The sequence below is a fragment of the Rhinolophus sinicus genome, linkage group LG04 (assembly GCF_036562045.2).
Source record: "Rhinolophus sinicus isolate RSC01 linkage group LG04, ASM3656204v1, whole genome shotgun sequence".
Lineage (NCBI taxonomy): Eukaryota > Metazoa > Chordata > Mammalia > Chiroptera > Rhinolophidae > Rhinolophus > Rhinolophus sinicus.
Window position 1 is genome coordinate 59524450 of NC_133754.1, and position 21954 is coordinate 59546403.

At 31.6% G+C, this 21954-nt stretch overlaps 1 protein-coding gene across 1 annotated transcript in view; it reads left to right on the plus strand.

Annotated features, from left to right (window-relative positions):
- ADAM2 (ADAM metallopeptidase domain 2) overlaps positions 1–21954 on the plus strand; it is a 94729-nt gene that overhangs the window by 30940 nt on the left and 41835 nt on the right. The window contains exons 8-14 of the mRNA XM_019742046.2: positions 8414–8485; positions 8900–9066; positions 10246–10327; positions 14078–14214; positions 17137–17317; positions 19179–19277; positions 19388–19583. Of these exons, the coding sequence (XP_019597605.2) occupies positions 8414–8485; positions 8900–9066; positions 10246–10327; positions 14078–14214; positions 17137–17317; positions 19179–19277; positions 19388–19583 (934 nt within the window). The remainder of the gene's footprint in view (positions 1–8413; positions 8486–8899; positions 9067–10245; positions 10328–14077; positions 14215–17136; positions 17318–19178; positions 19278–19387; positions 19584–21954) is intronic.

Genomic DNA, 21954 nt, shown 5'->3' on the forward strand with positions numbered 1-21954 from the left:
TGATTTTACTCTCTCTTAGTTTCAACACAACTTTAGTATATGTGCTGCTGAAGCGAGCACAACACAATTTTAAATAACTAATCTACCAGTAATTTCTTTGATTACTGTCATGTAGGGAGGCCTGCGGGGTTTCAGCTCCCGCTCCCCACATAAGAACGCAGGACACAGTGAGGCCAAAAAGGAACACCCACGGAACCATAAGTAGGGGAGTCATATCACTATATTCTCACTGGCGGCGTCCACCTCTCTGCAATCCGCTTTTGTTAGCTCAGCCACCATCTTCTTGCTAGCCCCCATTTTTCTGCCAGCGTAGCCACAGCAGTTATATTAGTGGCCAATGGCTCACTGGTTATAGCTGACGGCCAACTAGCCACAGCTGATGGCCATCCAATCACAGTTGATGGCCATTTACTACCTGAGCCAGCAGCTTTCTATGTGAGGCCGAGAGCCTGGAAACTGCTTTCTGGGGCTCTGTCCCCACAATTACCTTTATGCACTATCTGTTGTCCAAACATTATATCCTTGGTCTTCCTTCTTATTTGTACATTGGTGAGTTCTAAACTTGAACTTGAAGCATATACTACAGCTTTGTTATGTCAAATGTTGGCATACAGTAATCAAACTACTGATTGTTCACCTTTATTTCTATGTGTTTGTGGATTTGTGCTGTCTATGTATGTATCACCAATAGTCTCGTTGGTTGTTTAAAAAAAACTTGATAAAGTATGAATAAAATATGTATTAAAATAAAAAAAGAATATATAGAGATCCTGTATATCCTTTAAGGGATTTCCCCTCCCACCCCCAATTTGTAACATCTTGTAATACTATAGTACAATATTACATCCAGGATATTGACCTTGATAGTCGAGATACAGAATAATTCCATCATAAGATGTTGTATAGCCTTTTCATAGCCACACCCACTTCTCCCTCACCCTGTTTCCCTGCTCTCTGTCTGGCAACCACTAATCTGATCTTTGTGTCAATACTTTTTTTAAAATTTCAAAATGTTATAGAAGTGGAATCATTTAGTATGTAACATTATGAATTTTTTTCACACCGCTATTCTGGAAGTTCTCCCTGTCTTAAGTACTTTTTCAACTTTAAGTCAATCGACATGTTCTTAGTGCCAATTTTTCGTACTTTCAAAGTAACAGATGTAGCCAATCTGAATATTTGGGGGTTTTTAAGATAAATTACATTGCTATAATTGCTTATCATTCAAATTTTTTAAATCTTTTTAAGCATTTACCAGTAATCCATTCTTTTTTTAAGCATTTGACGCTAACCCATTCTTTTTTACATTAAAAGTTTTGAATTAAAAATTAGTAAAATTTTATAGGTTAATAAAATTATACAGGTTTCAAGTGTACAATTCTATAATACATCATCTACACATTGTATTGTGTGTTCACCACCCAGAGTCAGTTCTTCTTCCATCACCATATATTTGAGGCCTTGTGCCCTCTTCTCTCACCCCCACCCCCTTACCCTCTGGTAACTAGTAAACTGTTGTCTGTGTCTGAGTTTTATTTGTTTCTTTGTCTTGTTCATTTCTTGCTTTCAGCTTTGTATACCACATATGAGTGAAACCATATGGTTCTCAACTTTCTCTGTCTGATTTATTTTGGTTTGCATGATAATCTAAAGATCCATCTATGTCGTGGCAAATAGCGGCATTTTGTCTTTTCTTACGGACGTATAATATTCCATTGCATATATGTACCACACCTTTTTCCAATCATCTATGAATGAAAACTTTGGTTGTTTCCATGTGTTGGACACCATGAGTAATGCTGCAATGAACATAGGGGTACATATTTCTTTATAAATGAATATTTTCAGATTTGGGGGGTAGATACCCAGAAGAGGGATTGCTGGGTAGTATGGTAATTCTATTCTTAATTTTTTGAGAAATTTTCATACTGTTTTCCATAGTGTTGTGCCAATTTACATTCCCACCTGCAGTGTATGTGTGTTCCTTTTTCTCCACAACCTCTCCAACACTTGTTATTGCTTGTCTTGTTGATAATAGCCATTCTAACAGGTGTGAGGTGGTATCATTGTGGTTTTCATTTGCATTTCCCTAATAGCTAGTGAAGTTGTACATTTTTTCATATATCTGTTGGCTGTATGCCTTCTTTGGAGAAATGTCTGTTTAGGTTCTATGCCCATTTTTTAATTGGACTGTTTGTTTTTTAGTTGTTGAGTTGTATAAGGTCTTTATATATTTTGGATATTAGCCCCTTATCGGAGGTGTTGTTTGCAAATATTTTCTCCCATCCCGTTGGTTGCCTCTTTGATTTGTTGATGGTTTCTTTGGCTGTGCAGAAGCTTTTAAATTTGATGCAGTCCCATTCATTCATTTATTTTACTTTTTTAAAGTTTATTGGCTTGACAATTTACATAGGTTTCAGGTGTTTATTTTTACTTTTACTTTCCTTGACTTTGAGGTTAAATTCACAAAATTCTCTCTAAACCCAAGGTCCGTAAGTTTAGTAACTATGCTTTCTTCTATGGAATTTATAGTTTCAAGTCTTATATTTAGGTCTTTGATCCATTTTGAGTCAATTTTAGTGTATGGTGACAAATAGCAGTCTAGTTTCATTCTTTTGTACGTGGCTTTCCAATTTTCCCAGCACCACTTATTGAAGAGTATTGAAGAGGCTTTCTTTTCTCTGTCGTGTGTTTTTGGCTCCTTGTCAAAAATTATCTGCCCATGTTTATGTGGATTTATTTTTGGGTTCTTAATTCTGTTTCATTGGTCTGTGTGTCTGTTTTTCTCCCAGTACCATGCTGTTTTGATTATTGTCTCTTTGTAGTATAATTTGAAATCAGGGAGTGTGATACCTCCAGCATTGTTCCTTTTTCTCAGGATTGCTTTGGATAGTCAGGGTCTTTTGTAATTGCACACAAATCTGATGGTTTTGTTGTTGTTGTTGTTCTATTTCTTTTTAAAATTCTATTGGGATTTTCATGGGGATTGCATTAAATCTATATATTGCTTTAGGTAAGATGACCATTTTAATTATGTTGATTCTTCCAACCCATAAACATGGAATATCCTTCTATTTCCTTGTGTTTTCTTCAATTTCTTTTAATAATGTCTTGCAGTTTTCAGTGTATAGGTCCTTTATGTCCTTTGCTAAGTATATTCCTAGGTATTTTATTCTTCATGTTGCAATTGGAAAACAAATTATTTTTTTTATTTCTTTTTGTAAAATTTCATGTTAGTGTATTGAAATGCAATGAATTTTTGTACATTGATTTTATATCTTGCAACTTTACTGTATTTATTTATTGGTTTTTGGTGGAATCTTTAGGATTTTCTACATAAAAAATTATGTCATCTATGAAAAATGACAATTTGACTTCTTCTTTCCTAATTTGGATGCCTTTTATTTCCTTGTCTTTTCTGATTGCTCTACTATGTTAAATAACAATGGTGACAGGGGGCATTCTTGTCTTGTTCCTTATATTAAGGAAAAAGCTTTCAGTTTTTCACCATTAAATTGACATTAGGTGAGGGTTTGTCATATATGGTCTTTATTATGTTGAGGTAATTTTTCTATACCCATTTTGTGTTATAATCATAAATGTATGTATATCGTATCAAATGCTTTTTCTGCATCTATTGATAATGATTATAGGATTTTTTATCCTTCATTTTATGTGGTATATCATATTGATTAATTTGTGTATGTTGAACCATCCTTGGATCCCTGGAATGAACCGCATTTGATCATGGTGTATAATTTTTTAATGTACTGTTGTATTCAATTTTCTATTGTTTTGTTTAGGATTTCTCTTTAGAGATATTGTTCTGTAATTTTCTTTTTTTGTGTTATCCATACCAGGTTTTGGTATCAGGGTAATGTTGGCCTCATAAAATGAGTTAGGAAGTATTGCTTCTTCTTCAATTTTTTGAAAGAGTTTGAGAAAGACAGGCATTAAATCATGTTTGAATGTTTAGTAGAATTCACTAGTGAAGCCATCTGATCCTGTAGTTTTGCTGTCAGGAAGGTTCTGTATGATTGTTTCAATTTCCTTACTGTTAATTGGTCTGTTTAGATTTTCCAGTTTTTTATGATTCAGTGTAGGAAGGTCATATATTTCTAAGAACTTGTCTATTTCCTCTAGGTTGTTGAATTTGGTGGCATATAGTCTTTTATAGTATCTTGTATGATCCTTTGTATTTCTGCGGTATCCATTATAACTTCGCCTCTTTCATTCCTGATTTTGTTTATTTGTGTCTTTTTTCCTTGGTGAGTCTTGCCAGCGGTTTGTCAATTTTATTAATGTTTCCAAAGAACCAGCTCTTTATTGTGTTAATTTTTTTCTATTGTCTTTTTGTTCTTTATCCACGCATCAGTTTCCAAATTTTTTTTTTTAATTTATTGGGGTGACAATTGTTAGTAAAATTACATAGATTTCAGGTGTACAATTCTGTGTTACATCATCTATAAATCCCATTGTGTGTTCACCACCCAGAGTCAGTTCTCCTTCCATCACCATATATTTGATCCCCCTTACCCTCATCTCCCACCCCCCACCCCCCTTACCCTCTGGTAACCACTAAACTGTTGTCTTTGTGTATGAGTTTTTGTTTCTCATTTGTTTGTCTTGTTCTTTTGTTGTTTTTGGTTTATATACCACATATCAGTGAAATCATATGGTTCTCTGCTTTTTCTGTCTGACTTATTCTGCTTAGCATCATACTCTCAAGATCCATCCATGTTGTCACAAATGTTCCTATATCATCATTTCTTACCGCCGAATAGTATTCCATTGTGTATATATACCACAACTTCTTTATCCATTCATCTATCGAAGGACATTTTGGTTGTTTCCATGTCTTGGCCATTAAACAAAGCTGCAATGAACATTGGAGCACATGTGTCTTTATGTATAAATGTCAGATTTTTTGGGTAGATACCCAGGAGACGGATTGCTGGGTCATATGGTAATTCTATTCGTAATTTTTTGAGGCACCTCCACACTGCCTTCAGTTTCCAAGTTTTGTCTTTCCTTTTTCTTCATTTGTTTTTCTTGTGAGAAAACAAATGAGCCTTTATTTCCTATTGATACTTTTATAATATTTAAATGAGGGTTCAGTATAATATTTAAATGGCTTTGAATGAATATGTTCAATCTATAATCTTTATTCTTCATATTTAAATTTTATAGTTTAAAGCTTACATTGTCTTTCAGTAATTATCATTATTTGATAATAAAATGATATCTTATTTCTAGTACTTTCAGTTCTAAAAATTGAGACATAATTGTCATATAAAATTATATTAGTATCAAGTGAACAATATAATGATTTTATATTTGTATATATTACAAAATGATCACCATAGTAAGTTTAATTAATATAAGCACACATAGCTACGTTTTTTTTATTATGATGAGAACTATAAAGATCTACTCTCTTAGCAAGTTTCAGTTATACAATGCAGTATTATTATTTATAGTCAACCTGCTGTACATTACATCCCCAGGACTTAATTTATTTTATCACTGAAGTTTGTACCTTTGACAACCTTTACAATTTTTGCCCACTCTCCACCCTATCTCTGTCAATCACCAGTCTGTTCTCTGTATGTATAAACTAGTTTTTCTGATTTGTTTTGTGTTTAGATTCTCTATATAAATAAGGTCATATAGTATTTGTCTTTTTCTGTCTGACTTATTTCACTTAGTATAATGCCTTCAAAGTCCATCAATATTGTCACAAATAGCAAGATTTGTTTCTTTTTACTGCTGAATAATATTCTAGTGTGTGTGTGTGTGTGTATATATATATATATATATATATATATATATATATATATATATAATCTCACAATTTTTTCATCCATTCATCCATTGATGAACACTTATGTTCTTTCCATATCATGGTATGAATATGCTACAATGAACATGAGATGTACTCATATATATATTTTTGAGTTAGTGTTTTTGCTTCCTTCAGATAAATACCCAGACACAGCATTGCTGGATTGATCATATGGTAACTTTATCTTGAGTGTTTTTAGGAACCTCCATACTGTTTTCCATAGTGGCTGCATTAATTTACATTCCCACCAACAGTGCACAAATGTTCCCTTTTTTCCACATCCTCCCCAACACTTGTTATTTCTTTGCTTTTTGACAGTAGCCATTCTAACAAGAGTGAGGTGATATTTCATTGTGGTTTTGACTTGCATTTCACTGATAATCAGTGATGTTGATAACCTTTTCATATATCTCTTGGCAATCTCTGTGTTTTCTTTGGAAAAATGAGTACTCAGATCTTCTGCCCATTTTTAAATCAGATTATTTGCTTTTTTTTCGCTATGGAGTGTTATGAGTTCTTTATATATTTTGGATATTAACCCCCTATCAGATATATGATTTGCAAATATTTTATCCCATTTGTTATATGTATTGCCTTTCCATTTTGTTAATGGTTTCCTATGTTTGCAGAAGCTTTTTAGTGTAATGTATTCCCACTTGCTTAATTTTGCTTTTGTTGCCTTTGTTTTGGTGTCAAATCCAAAAAATTGTTACCAAATCAAAAAATGTGAAGGAGTTTACCACCTATATTTTCTACTGGAAGTTTTATGCTTTCAGGTCTTATGTTCACATTTTTAATCCATTTTGAGTTAATTTTTCTGTATGGTGTAAGATAGTGGTCCAGTTTCATTTTTCTCATGTGCTGTCCAATTTTCCCAATACCATTTACTAGAGAGAATGTTCTTTACCCATTCTATATTCTTTGGCCCATTTGTTGTAAATTAATTGACCATTATGTATGGGTTTATTTCTGAGCTCTGTATTCTGCTCCATTATTCTCAGTGTCTATTTTTATGGCAATATCATATTGTTTTGATTATTATGGCCTTGTAGTATAGTTTGAAATCAGAGATCAGGATTCCTCCAGCTTTGTTTTCACTTTCTCAAATTTCTTTGGCTCTTCCAGCTTTGTTTTTCTTTTTCAAATTGCTTTGGCTATTTGAGGTCTTTTGTGGTTACATATAAATTTTAGAAATGTTTGTTCTATTTCTGTGAAAAATGACATCAGAATTTTGATAGGGATTTCATCAAATATGTAGATTGCTTTGGGTAGTATAAACATTTTTATTTTTATTTTATTTTATTAAATTTATTGGGTATTAATTCTTGTAATTCATCAACATATTCATGAATATGAAGGAAATGTATTAATTTGTGTTTTCTTCAATTTATTTCAATACCTTATAGTTTTCATCGTTTAGATCCTTTACCTCCTTGCTTAAGTTTATTCCTATGCATCTTTTTCTTTTTGATGCCATTGTAAATGGCATTATTTTCTTAATTTCTCTTCCTGACAGCTATTAGTACATAGAAATTAAACAGATTTTTGCATATTTATTTTGTATTCTGCAACTTTACTGAATTTGTTTGTTCTAACTTTATGTGTGTGTGTGTGTGTGTGTGTGTGTGTGTGTGTGTGTGTGTGTGAAGTCTTTACAGCTTCCTATATATAATATCATGGCATCTGCAAGTAATAACAGTTTTACTTCTTCCTGTCAATTTGAACACATTTTGTTTATTTTTCTGACCTAATTTCTCTGGCTAAGGCTTTCAATAGTATGTTGAATAAAAATGGTGAGTGTGGGCATCTTTGGCTTATTTTTGATCATACGGGAAAAGTTTTCAACTTTTCACCATTGATTAAGATGTTGGCTATGGGCCTGTTATATATGGTCTTTATTATGTTGAAGTATGTTCCTTCTATACCTGCTTTGTTGAGAGTTTTTATGCTGAAAATATGTTGAATTTGTCAAATGCCTTTTATGCATCTATTGAGATGATTATATGATTTTTATCCTTCATTTTGTTATTGTAGTGTATCACACTCACTGATTTGGGGATGTTGAACCATTTTTGCATCCATGGAATAAATTCCAGTGGGTCATGGTGTACGATCCCTTTAATGTGCTGTTGAATTCAGGTTGCCAACATTTGGTTGAAGATTTTTTCATCTATGTTCATCAGAGATCTTGGGTTGTAATTTTTTATCCTGAAAATATAATTTTATATTAAATGTAATTTTTCTTTTCTTTTTTTTTTTTTTTTGTGTGTGTGTGGTGTCCTTGTCTGACTTTGGTATCAGAGTAATGCTGGCCTTGTAAAATGAGTTGGTAGTGTTCCTTCCTCTTCTATTTTTGGGAATTCATCATGTATTTTTGTATTTTTTTTGTATATTTCATTTCTCACACTGAATATATGTCATATTATTTCTATAATATTTAATGTTTAAAAGCGAATGATTAGTAATTTAAACATTTTAACTTAATGTATTAAAATGTAAACAAAATAGAAATCATTAAATGTTAAACAATGTATATTTAGATCTAAATGGTGTGATTATCTTTTTCAGTATAATCATATGGGTTCTGATACGGCTGTTGTCACTCAAAAAATCTTCCAGTTAATTGGATTGACTAATGCTGTGAGTGTTTACTTTTTAGTACTTTTGCATTTGCTTGTGTTACTTAAAAATTCCCATGTTTTCTTTTACGACACTGCCTTAATACACGAATAGGAAAAATTATAACCATTTTAGGTTTCACTTTTCTAACTGTGCAATAGCAATAATAATAATTATGTATACCTAATTAGGTTATTGTAAGGATTAAATTAAATAAAGATCTTGACATGGGGCTCATTTAAATACAAGCATTTCAAAATGTTAATTATTACTTGTTTCATTAGTATGTATTATTTACTTTATAAGATCCAATACAGACTTACAGTTCAGTTGTTTAATATTTGTCATTAGTATAGTGTTTATTTTCACACTTAATTTCCAAATCTATTTAGACCATAATATTTGAATATATTTTCTTTATGTGTTCTATTTTAGATTTTTGCTTCATTTAATATTACAATAATTCTATCTTCATTGGAGCTTTGGATAGATGAAAATAAAATTTCTGTAACTGGAGATGCTAATGAATTATTACACAGATTTTTAAAATGGAAAAGATCTTATCTTGTTTTGCGTCCGCATGATGTGGCATTTTTACTTGTGTAAGCATATCTTAGCATTACTAAATCTTACATAAAGAAAACATATCCACATTTGACCTAATTTCTAACAGTTGATAGGTCTTTAGAGAAAAAAAATCTTGTGCCATTTTTCTTACATACAATATCATGTGAAGATTATTTTTCACAACACAGGTTATATAGCTGAATTATTGATATAATTGTATTTATTGGTTTGCAGTTAAACATCACTTCTTCAATCTTGTTGCCGTATACCTTCATAGCTTACCCTGTATAACGTATCAAGTGTCCCTAAGAATACATGAAATATTAATAATATATATCTGAAAAAATGTGACTAAATTCTATGAACATAGTAATTTGACCTTCTTCTTATGCTTTATTTCCATAAAATGAAAACAAAAATAATGAGGAAATGAAAATACTATTGTATATTTAAACATCTCCAACACACCACATTCACACTATGCTGCATTTTCCATAATAGAAGCTTCCCTTTGTATTTAATAAGCTTTTTGTTCTTTTATTAATGGTCAGAACCTATATACATATTATTGTATTATTTAAAATCATACATATGATTAAAAAATCATAATATTTTAAATTATTTTCTGCCCCACAAAAATGTCATACATTTGCATGCCTCTGGCAAACTAATTCTGTCTGATTAAGGGGAAACTTCAGTCCATAAAGTGATTCTGCCTATTTATAAAATGCATTGCCTTATTTTTCTAAATTTAAAAAATTGTGTTTATTTTTATTACTTTGATATTTTAGGAATTATTTATTATTTTTTATTAAATTTATTGGGGTTACATTGATTAGTAAAATTACATAGGTCAAGTGTACAATTGTATAATACTTATACATCATCTATATATTGCATTGTGTCTTCACCACCCATAGTCAGTTCTCCTTCCATCACCATATATTTGACCCTCTTATAACAAAATCTTCATTATTTTTTTAAATTTCATATGAGAATACACTTCATATTGTTTGTTTTTTAAATCTATTTTGTTGGTTTCAAAAGAAGCAGACACATTTAGTCACTCCCTATGCTTTGTTATTCTAATGTTACGTGGAAATATGTATGAATTTATTGTATAACTATGCAAAACAAAAGCTATATTAGGGAAATTCAATATTAATTGTTTAGTTTTACAAAATTGTATGATTATGATCTTTTTTAAACTTAAGTTACAGAGAAAAATCAAAGTATGTTGGTGCAACCTTTCAAGGGAAGATGTGCGATAGCCAATATGGAGGAGGTATTGCTCTGGTTGGTATGGTTTAATTTACTTGGCTAAGATGTGTAAGTAGAATGCTATTTAGATCATATGTAATTAAATATTTCCTTATTTTATTATTTCAAAGTATATTAAAATTTGCATAATGAATCTAGAAATCTTTGTCCTTGCTGCTGAGAGAAATGTTTGAACTATAACAAGTCCTCATTGAACTTACCATTTTCCTCTCATGAGTTCAAAATATCCTTTTTAGAAAGTTAAGATAGTGATCTATTTTAGTCTTATAAAATGCTCATGAATTTTCATGTGCTCAATATTTAATCATTAATTGATTTTAATTTCAAGCTTATATTTTGAATGTTTTCTTAATTATGAAGCTAATATATTTATGAAACAGATTAAAATAAAACCTTTGAAACTATCAATTCTTTTAAATTGTTTCATGGGGCACAGGTGAAGAATAATAGAATCAAATGCCCTAATTGGCATTATTTATCTTAGTAGAAAATTTTGGTGTACTTAAAATTGGTATGATTTTGCTCCTCTTTCATAATGCTATGGTTTTTCTGACATATAGAGCTTGACTTTGTGTGTGTGTGTGTGTGTGTGTGTGTGTGTGTGTGTGTGTGTGTACAATGTCTGCTGGAATTTGAGGGAGGCAATGCATAATAATCTTAGTTCAGGGAACAAGTTAAATGAAGCTAAGTGAAGATATAAAAAGATGAATCAATCAAATAGAGACACAAATTTCAACTTTAAAATTCATACATCACAGTTTGGAAAATGTGGCTTATATTTATTTATAAGAAAGTCATTGCCTAGTCTGAAAAGCTGGAATTTGGCTGATTTACCCAGTCAGCTACAATATGGAAAAATCATAAGACTCTCACATGAAGCAGGATTAACAAAAAGAAAAGCAGAACTCGTTCTCTCTAAATCCAGGCTAGCTACTAAGAAGAAGTAAATGCCATCATTTACTGAAAAGTATGTGGCTCATGGTAAAGGGCAGTGGTCTCTGTAGAGAGAGGAGTGAACAGAGAAGAGCGTCCTAATCTTCTTTCTTATTCTCCACATTTCATTGGGATAATCGTTGCCTGACCTTTCACTGGAAAAATCAGCAGCTGTCGATATGCCCAGTAGTGAGATGTTGAAGTCAACAGTTGAAGCTCTGCATTCTGATATTAAACACGCACCACTCTTCCTACATAGTCCCCAGTTGGTGCCTTTATTATATTAATCAGGACATCATATTTCTACTCTCTTTCTGGAGTCTTTTATGATCATTGGTATAGTCTGTCTTTTCACCACCAACACATTGTCTTAATAACTATAGTTTTATAATAAATCATCAAAAATGGTAGTATAAATCCTATTTCTATTTCTTCAGACTGATTTAGGTATTCTAAGTATTCTGCATTACCATTTTAAAATCAGCTTGTCAACTTCAACAAAAATTGCTTGGATTTTGATTGGTTTTGAATTTCATCTTTAGGCCAATTTGAAAGACATTGAAGTCTTAACAATACTGAGTCCTCCTATCCCTGAAATGGTTTACGTGTGGTATATTCACATATTGTTAGCAATGAAAAAAAAAAATTACAGTCAACATTGATGGATCTCAAAAACTGTATGTTGACCAAAAAGAGGTTATAAGAGTGGGCCTCTAACACAATAGGATGGGTGTCCTTATGAAAAGAGGAAAAGACAACAGAGATATCTATCTGTGCATACACTGAAGAAGGCTATGTGAGGACACTGAAAAGGCAGCCTTCTACAAGCCAGGAAGAGAAAACTCACCAGATACCTACCCTGCTGTCACCTTGACCTTGCACTTCTTTTTTTAAATTAAAGTTTACTGGGTGACAATTGTTAGTAAAGTTACATAGGTTTCAGGTATACAGGTCTATAATATATCCTCTATATATCACATTGTGTGTTCACCACCCAGAGTCGTTCTTTCCATCACTATATATTTGGCTCCCTTTACCCTCATCTATCCCCTCCTTCCCTCATACTCTCTGTTAACCACTAAACTATTGTCTGTGTCTATGAGTTTTTGTTTCTTCATTGCACTGATGTGTGGTATATCAAACTGAAAACAACAAAAGAACAAGACCAACAAATGAAGATCTTGCACTTTTAATCTCCAGAACTGTGAGATGTCATCTCAAATACAAAATCATATCTTTGATCCTATCATACAATGAAAGGAAAGACTAGAATATATGCACACTAGTAAGAAGATCGAGAATAAAGGAACAATTGCACAGGGGAGTGCTGATGACTGTTTTTATAAAAATAACTAAAGTGAAACTTTGGATGTTGTTATTTCCATCTTACTGAGTTATAATAGGTAACAGGGAACAGGGGAGACAGAGAAACAATTATAAAGCTACATTGATTGAATGGTTGCCAGGACTTTTCTACAATATCCTGGAAACAAGAAAATCTAAAATAATTACTCTAATAACATAATGTCTTATCATTTATTATATTATGTATGATATCTTATTATTTACATTATTGAAATTTATCAGAATCCTTCATTTTCTATTCCACAGAATCCAACATTCTTTCCTCCCTTTCCCCTCCCACTCTCCCCCATCTTCTCCCTTCCCTCCTTTCTCCTCCTCTTCCTCCTCTTCCACCTCCTCTTTGTCTTCTTATTCTTCTTTTCCTCTCCCTTATTCTCTCTGAAAATGGATGGTACTTTCAACTGTGGTAATTTGAGAAAGGGACATTTTATCAATGTGCATGACAGAAGTAGGGACTTTTCAGTATCTCAGGGCTAGTAATAAAGATATTTAATTTGTCACCCAGGCTTGAAGGAAAGGACATTCTATTAGGGTCACAGACAGAAGGAAGAGACCTCCACTCAAGGGTTCAGGCTATCATAGATGCCCTGGTAATAAATACCTTGCACTTTTCTCACCCTCTCCTCCCCATTAGACCCAATCAAAGTAAAGCAGAGGGCACAGGAACCCTTTGACATAGTCCATTTGTCGTCCTGGGCTAGAGAGCAGAGTAGAAAATGATGGAACGTTGATTTGGAGAAGCAAACAGAAGATAAAGATACCAAAATATATTCCTACAAACCTATCTTAAAGTATACTCATTAAAATGTTATTATATATATTTGAGGAGGTACTGTGATTTGTGGATTTTTCTTAAACTGCATATGTTAGTATGGTCAAAATGTGCTATAATAAGCATCTTACTTTTACAAAAAGAAAATGATAAAGGCATTTTAATTTTGAAAATAAAGTTTAAACAACTGTGGAAAGTTGGCATTCTAATGATCAGTCGTTATTACCAAAATATAAATTAATTCAATGAGTTAATTTGTGATTTTTTTAAAAAAAGAATGGAACATTTATATAAAATATCATCTCTAAATAATCAAATTATAATTCAACACAACCTGTTAATAATTTAATACTATATATGTGTATCTTTAAAAATTTTATTTTGTGAGAACAAATATGGCTATAATTACTGTTTTGTATAACTAAGTTATTGGGGAAATTTTTTTTCTTTTTCTGATGCCACCAAGTGAACCATACATACATTTAGATTTTGGTAAAATTTCAGATTTCAATATTCATATATTTCTTATATTGATAATAACATATTAGGCCAACATGGATGGCAGTTCTGTGGCTAATATATTAGAAGCCTCTGTTCCATTTTATTGCGTGATGATTTTTAATAATTACATTATTCTCTCAGTAAGTGCGTTATCTCCTAAACAGTGAATATGTACATGTAATTTTTTTCCCCAGCATCCCAGAACCATAAGTCTGGAATCACTTGCAGTTATTATAGCTCAATTACTGAGCCTTAGTATGGGAATAACTTATGATGATATTAACAAATGCCAGTGCCCATCGTCTGTCTGCATAATGAACCCAGAAGCAATGTAAGATGCTTTACTTTTATATGCTTTACATATACAGTTTATATATAAATAAGTTTGGTATATTTAAAGAAAGTTTAAACTGTGAAAATAATTAATAATGATAGAATATAATCTGTGACCAATGATGCCCAGATCAAAATATATTATCCAATTTCCATGCTGCATATCTATCTCAATATCTCCTAATCTAAGACCACACTTGCTTTGTCATATGTGATCTAACCTTACATTTATCACTATGTGTACTTGCATAATTCTATAACTTAAGGCCTTATTAGATAAGTGAAATACAGGCTTGTGATCATTATACAAGAATGATTTATTAGTATGGCCTTGTCTGCATGAATCTCCTTCATTCTACCCTGGCTCAGTCTGAGGTCTTGCCATCTATTGATTTCATAGATGCTGTTTTTCAGCTTTCTCTTTGTCATTAGGGAAGGTCTTTTGCAGTATCCTTATCATGCCTTAACGACATAGTGAATTTGTTTGCTATTATTATCATTATTCTTATAGAATTAAGACTAGTCAGTTATTTAGAAAAAAGTATCTTTCTTTTCCTTTTTTTTTTTAATTGAAATGCCTCACTTTTTATTTTTTATGTTTCAAATACCACTGACATACAATATTATTTTATATGAGTTTCAGGTGTACAACATAGTGATTAGACATTTATATAATTTTAAAGTTTATTGAGACTTATTTAATAATAGAATTTTTAAATCTCTCTTGTTTTCCATTTTTTCTTGATTCTCTCCATGCTATACATACTTCATAGTAAAAGTATGTGTTGAGGTGTTATTATTCTGTTTTCAGTTAGTTACTCAGATGCCTCTTATAATTTCTTTAAAATTATATTTGAAGACAGATTTTATTCATTTTATTTCTAATAGTATTGCTTCTTCTAAAAATTCAGAATATGGGAGATGTGTTTTGCTTATGGATTAAGAAAAGATGCTCCATTCTATTATTCTCTATCTCATTGTAATGAGAACATTGTATTCTATGGTCAATGCTCTGCAATGTTATAGTGAGGAAATACGTGTTTGAAATGTGACTAAAACAGTAATATTCTGACTGAGACCTGTATTTATTGAGACAGAATTTTACTTATATTTGGCTGGGAATTACAGAAAACTGAAAGTAATAATGGCTTAAAACAAAGAAAAGTTTCTTTTCACTTTGGAAAACTAGCATTATATTACTTGTTTGGCGTTTCACAGTATAATTTCACATTGATTTCTACAAGTGGCTTCCATTCCCAAGATCACGTCATAGCTCATAATGGAAGCTTTAACTACAAGAATTAACCAAATTTATAGTTATCAGTAGATAAAGGGGGATATAAAAGCATAGCTCTCAACATTATTTCCTAGAACTTAAATTGATGGCTTTATTTTTAGCCAATTATCTAACCTATATATATGCCCATTCCTAACTTTACAAAAAGCTAAAAAAAAAATGTAGTCAGTATACAAGGAAGTTATGTATTGAACTGAAAATCAGAGACTCTATTATCAAGAAAAGATGAGAGAAAGGGAAATGGGAATAGCCAGCAAATCTGTGCAAAGATTCACGCTGCAAATAAATTCTCCAATTAGATATAATTATGATTAATATTTTCTTTTTAATGGTAACATTAATTTCATTACCAGAAAGTGTATCCTCTATGGGCCAGTTCCACAGAGCAACCATATCTTCCATTGCCTGGTTCTCCGTAATATTAAAGTTCTACACATTTTCCCCTTTTGGTTTTTGGCATTGAGATAGAAATCATTTAAATTGCTGGCAGTGTAATAATAAATCCATTAGATATGGTTACTATAACTGAAGGGTATGTTCAACCAGGATGTGACAACAAAAAAATACCAAAATTGGTAGTTTATTCAAAACTCCTTAATTTGTTCATAGTCCTCATATGAATAACATTTTTTTCTGTAATAATCTGAGTGAGTAGGATTTAAGTCTATGGATTTAAAATATATAATAACTTCACATTAGCTTTATCTGCCATCAAATTATAGACCTTCATCATTATAATTTTTACCTATTCAGACCAACACTATTCAGAATAATACTATTATTACTATTCAGAATAATACTATTCAGAATAATAAAAATTATAATGAAGCAGCAACCAAAGAATCTACTATATAAGAGATAGTTTTAACTATGCATTCATTCCCTTTTAAAAAACAGTCATTGAACTCTTAACTCTGTGTTAGTGAACAAAACAGTCAGAATACCTTTTCTCCTAGAGCTAAAAAACTAGTAGGACAAGATGTTCAGTCAATCTATCAATAAATAATATTCCAGTTACTGATAAATATTTTGAAGAAAAATAAATGTCACTAAGGGAATAAGGAGTAGTAAGGGTGGTAGTACGCTAAATTTGTGCTTTAAAATGTTCTCTCTGTTTGTGTAAACACTGAGTAAAGAATTGGATATTGGACTCTGGAGTTTAGGTGATAAGTTTGAGTTAGAAAAACCAATATCTGAGCTGTCAGGTATTGGTGTTATTAAAACCTATAATGGAATAAGATTACCTATGAGTAAATATAAAAAAGGGAAAAGCCTAATCTCTTTTATCAGTACAAGGACATTATAATATTTAGAAGCCATGAACGGAAAAGAAAGCAACAAATAAAACAGAGATGGACCACTCTGTGAGGTAGGCGCTACAAAAGAAATCAATGTCACAAATAATTGTACTATAAGAATCAATACAATTTTATTGATTATTTATTCCTATTGAAAATATTTAAATGCTTGCACTGTTGACTTATGCACAGATAGTGAAAGTTTGACATTAACTAAATTGAGCCTTTTGTCTGTTGTGGAATGCTATTAAATAGTTTTATTCCAAGGCTAGTAGTTTATGGAAGCAAGGTTTACATAAAAATTTGATGTTTGATGTGTTTTTAGTCATTCCAGTGGTGTGAAGATCTTTAGTAACTGCAGTATGGAAGATTTTGCACGTTTTATTTCAAAGCCACAATCCCAATGTCTTCAAAACCAGCCACGTTTAGATCCATCATATAAAGCTGCAGTTTGTGGTAATGGAAAAGTGGAACAAGGAGAACAATGTGACTGTGGGACTCAGGAGGTTGGTACTCATTGGGAAGCATATAAATTAATAAAATTATTAATTTTTGTAGTGGTACCCTGCCATTTTCCATCATTTATCAAACTCACTTCTTTACAATGAATTTAAGAAGACATATAGGGATTATAATAAACTAGTGAGTGCATTTATATACTGGTATTCATTGGTTTGTAGATTCAGTGGTTTGTAGATTATCCATACAAGTGATTTTCAAAGTTATTAATCCTATAGCTAAATTGACCTAAGTTTAAACTTGCCCTTGTGAGTCTTCCCTATTATTTCTTGTTAACCTAAAATCCTCTGCCATTCAAAAAGATAGATATAAACTTTTATAGTTGATTAAGAAAATATAAGAGGCACATTTCTGGCTTTGAGTAGTTTAATCCAGGTCAATATTTAAGTAAAAAAGATTTGGAAATACATAATCCATAAAAGCCAGTTTTTGAACCCACAGAAACTTAGAACAAGCTGCTGGATCAGAGGGAGGTGGGAAGAGTAGAGAAAAAGGAATGCAATGAGGGAGCGAGAGATTGTGAGACTCAGAGTGAGTGGTATGGACCTGAAAGAATCAAGATGACATGAATGGAGTTCAGCATTCCCCGTAGCAGTAGCTAAGGTCATTCTTGTGTTCCCTCCCCAACATGAAAAGTGTGTATTTTTATACATAGTTGGGTGATGTGCTTTTATTATAAGAAATTATTACCCAGCACCCACATGTTTTTGTTTGTTTGGGTCTGAATGGAAATACCTTGAAAATTTCTAATAAAAATTGATGGTAGTGTATCTTAGCTCTAGCAAATATCATATAATTGAGTCCCAAATCACTGTTATATAACTTAACCCTCTGGAATGCCATATAGACAGCAATAGCAATGACATAGATTAGGCAGAATAGTGCTGGAAAATACTGCAAATTTCGTGTGCCCTAGTAAGTGCATGCATGCTATAACTCATATTAAGACTATGGAAATTTTTGATTGATTTTTGTGTAGCTTATTGAAATTTTTGGCCCAATCAACCCTGTTTCAAATCCCTGGGAATTTAAAAAGTGTATGTGTGTGTGTGTGTGCACATATGCATGAATTCATCATGTTTCCAGCCTTCTCCTTTCTTATCTGTTGCTTTTATTAAGCCTAATAATAGAATTTTAAAAAACAGAACCAATGGCCATAAATGAATTATAACATAAAACAAGGAATCATAAAATATGGATGAGTGATATAAAGGTGATAATTTCAATCATGTTAAGAAACATCATTTTCTAGCTCTTCATCTTTAGAGAATTAAAAGTAAAGTAAACTTTGAATAACTCGTAAAGTTACAGACTTATTAAAATACAGTAGACTCATCAAGGATGAGTAAGAACTGAGTAATTACTATAATGAGTAATTACTATAATGAAATTGTTAGATCTTAACTTTTATTTCATGTCTTATATTTAACTATCTCTGTCTACAAGAGCCAGAGCTCTTGATGTCAGCTTGGGTGGACTCCAGGACTTCAGATAATCCTACTACCAATGTAGTCAAATCTACTGTAGGGATATAAAAAATGTAGTCTAGCACATTGTAGGTAACTAATAAATTCCTGTTAAATACATGAATGAATACGTTGGTTTATTTTTTTCTGTTTGCTAACATATAAGTTAAGCATCTATCTATAGGATAGACAACATAGATGATATAGATATAGATATATAGATATAGATATAGATATAGATATAGATATAGATATAGATATAGATATAGATATAGATACACATATATATACACACTGTTTTCTATTTTGTTATCATTAAAATACATATCCAACATAAATAAAAGTTAAAAGATACCTTAAGAGCATGCGATTTGCCTTTCAGCAGTGTGATGCTCAGCAAAACAAATGCTGTGAGGCTGCCTCATGTACACTAAAAGCCGGTTACAATTGTGATGATGGACAATGCTGTGAAAATTGTCAGGTAAGAGTATTCTTAAAATTTTCATATTACCTACATAAGTAAAGTTATTCTTTAACATATTTATGTATTCACATTCACTCTATTCAATGTCATTTACCTCACCCCATCAGTATAAGGCAAAAGGACAAGATTGCAGGGTTTCCGTCAATGAATGTGATCTCCCTGAATATTGCAATGGATCATCTGCATCATGTCAAGATGACTTTTTTGTTCTTAATGGTTATCCATGTAGCATGAATCAATGGCTCTGTCTGGATGGAATATGTGTAAGTGGAACAAAACAATGTACAGACACATTTGGTGAAGGTATTTATTTTAATTTGATTTCCTATATATGCATTTTTCTGAAAACCGAAAACAAATAGATGTTGATATGTAATTGTGATTTTTTTTAAATAATGCAAATTTCAAGGATTACAGAAAGAGGAATACTTTAAGGGAAAAAAAATCATACAAATTCTCTGAGATTAAAATTCTAAATTATTTCCACAAAATAATAAAGGGAAAGATTCAAAGTCTACAGGATGTGCATTTAAGAAGGAAGAAGGCAGACCGAACACAAGTTGCACTTCCTTCTCTCACTCCATAGCCACAGTTTTTTTAGTAAATATAGAATAAATACATATGCCTATGGACATGAAAAAGATCATAAATATAAGTTGGTATATGAATACAATTTAAACTACACATACAGACACACAGTAATAGATGCACACATTCATACCAGGAAACTACAACGATAACTCATGAAAAATCCTAGAGGATTCCTGAAAAATCCAGGAATGAGGAAATGATTGAAAAATGTTGTTCACTGTGGTTGAAAACCATAAGGAAAACCATAATACAAAATATATATGGAATAATTTGCTGAAGAAGATGGAAACAGCAGCAATTGCAACAGTATTTCATGTCTATATCAGAGGAATCAAAAGCAATTGACAGAGGAAATCTTTAGGAAATTTATAGAAACAGCCAGATGGATCAAACCATCATTCAACTGGAACAAGTAGCAATGCGTACTCTAATTTCTGTGTAAAAAGGAGTTGCGAAGTAATTATCAACTCTCAAAATGAACATACAATCAGAATGAATATTGACTTGAAGACAAGCAATACAAAAACACAAGGAAAGAAACTTACAGAATGAAAAAGTGTTCTCCTGAGATAGCAGGTGACTTGTAATCACTGTGAGGAAATTTTTAAAAGATAGATAAATGAATCTATCTATCTATCTATCTATCTATCTATCTATCTATCTATCTATCTATCTATCTATCTATAGAGAGGGTTGGAAGAAGACCATGAACTGAAAGGTATACTGGTTAAAGTTGAAAAATAAATGAACACATTGGTTAAATAACTAAAAAGGTAGAACTTCTGTTTAAGCTGACAGATCGAATTGAGAAATTCATCCCTATGTTAAAAATACATCAAAAAAAAAAAAAAAAAGAAAGGAAAAAAGGGGGGGTATGTGGTAAGTATACTAAAGCATTTGAACTCAGATAATTTGCTTTCCAAATTCATCTCTGTGGAATTGGTTGTGAATGATATCCCATATAAAGGAGACTAAGAGATTAAACCAGGAGAAAGAAGAATTAAGCAAGAAGAATGATAATCACAGAAATTAGTAAAAGTCATTGCTGATTAATATACATATCTTCTAAAATATAAAAGATAAGTATATATATACATTTTTAAAAGATAAAAAGTAGTATGAAATTAAGCTATTAATATGTTAAAAATATGTTAACCTCTAGAACAAAAATCATAAAAGTTTCACCAGAAATCAAATACCAAACAAAATTTATCATCCCAATAAAATGCAGCACAGAAAGAAATTAAAAATTGGAATAAGTCAAATATTTGTTTATAATCTAAGATAACTATAAGAAGAACAATAAAATAATGTGAAACTAAAAGCTAATAAAAATGGATAAAACAAAAGCAATAACAATATTTGATTAACCCTTAAGAAAGAGTAAAACAGAATATACGATAGGAAAACAAATACTAAGATAGTTTATTTACATATAAATATTTAGCAATCACATCAAATGTAAAGCCTGTATTAAATATTAAATTTAAGGAAAGGGTGTATCAAGTAGTGACAGATCCAACTATAAGAAAATTACTAGAAAAATCAAGATACACTTCATTGATGATATTTTTAAAGGCATTAGAGTACAGTGAAACCAAAGACAGGCTAATGTTTTAAAGTCCCACAGGGAGAAACTTTGCTTATCTTAGGGGACAACTGTCAGCCATTTACGTCCCTGGGAACATTTTCAAATTCTGAAAATAGAGATATTCTACTAGAAAACAAAGATAAAATAAAAAACTTTTAGCAGTTGCAATTGAAGGGGGGGCTGTCAAAACCGTAGACCATTTTATCCAATGAGGCATTCCAGAGCTCTGAAATTGCTCAGGAACTTGGTCAATTAGGTGAAAAATATTGAAAAGGGATTATAAATTTCCCTGAAGATGATAAAAGACCAAATGGTGAAGGAATCCTACCGAGAAAATCTTAACTTCCTAAAAGCTTTTGCTACATTTTGAAATGCCTGTGTTAGTACCAGGTCTGACAATTAAGTTCACGAACTCATCCTAGAAAAAGTGCTACATACTTCATTGCTGAATATCACTAAGGCCACCTTGGGAAGCTATGCACTGAAGCCAGC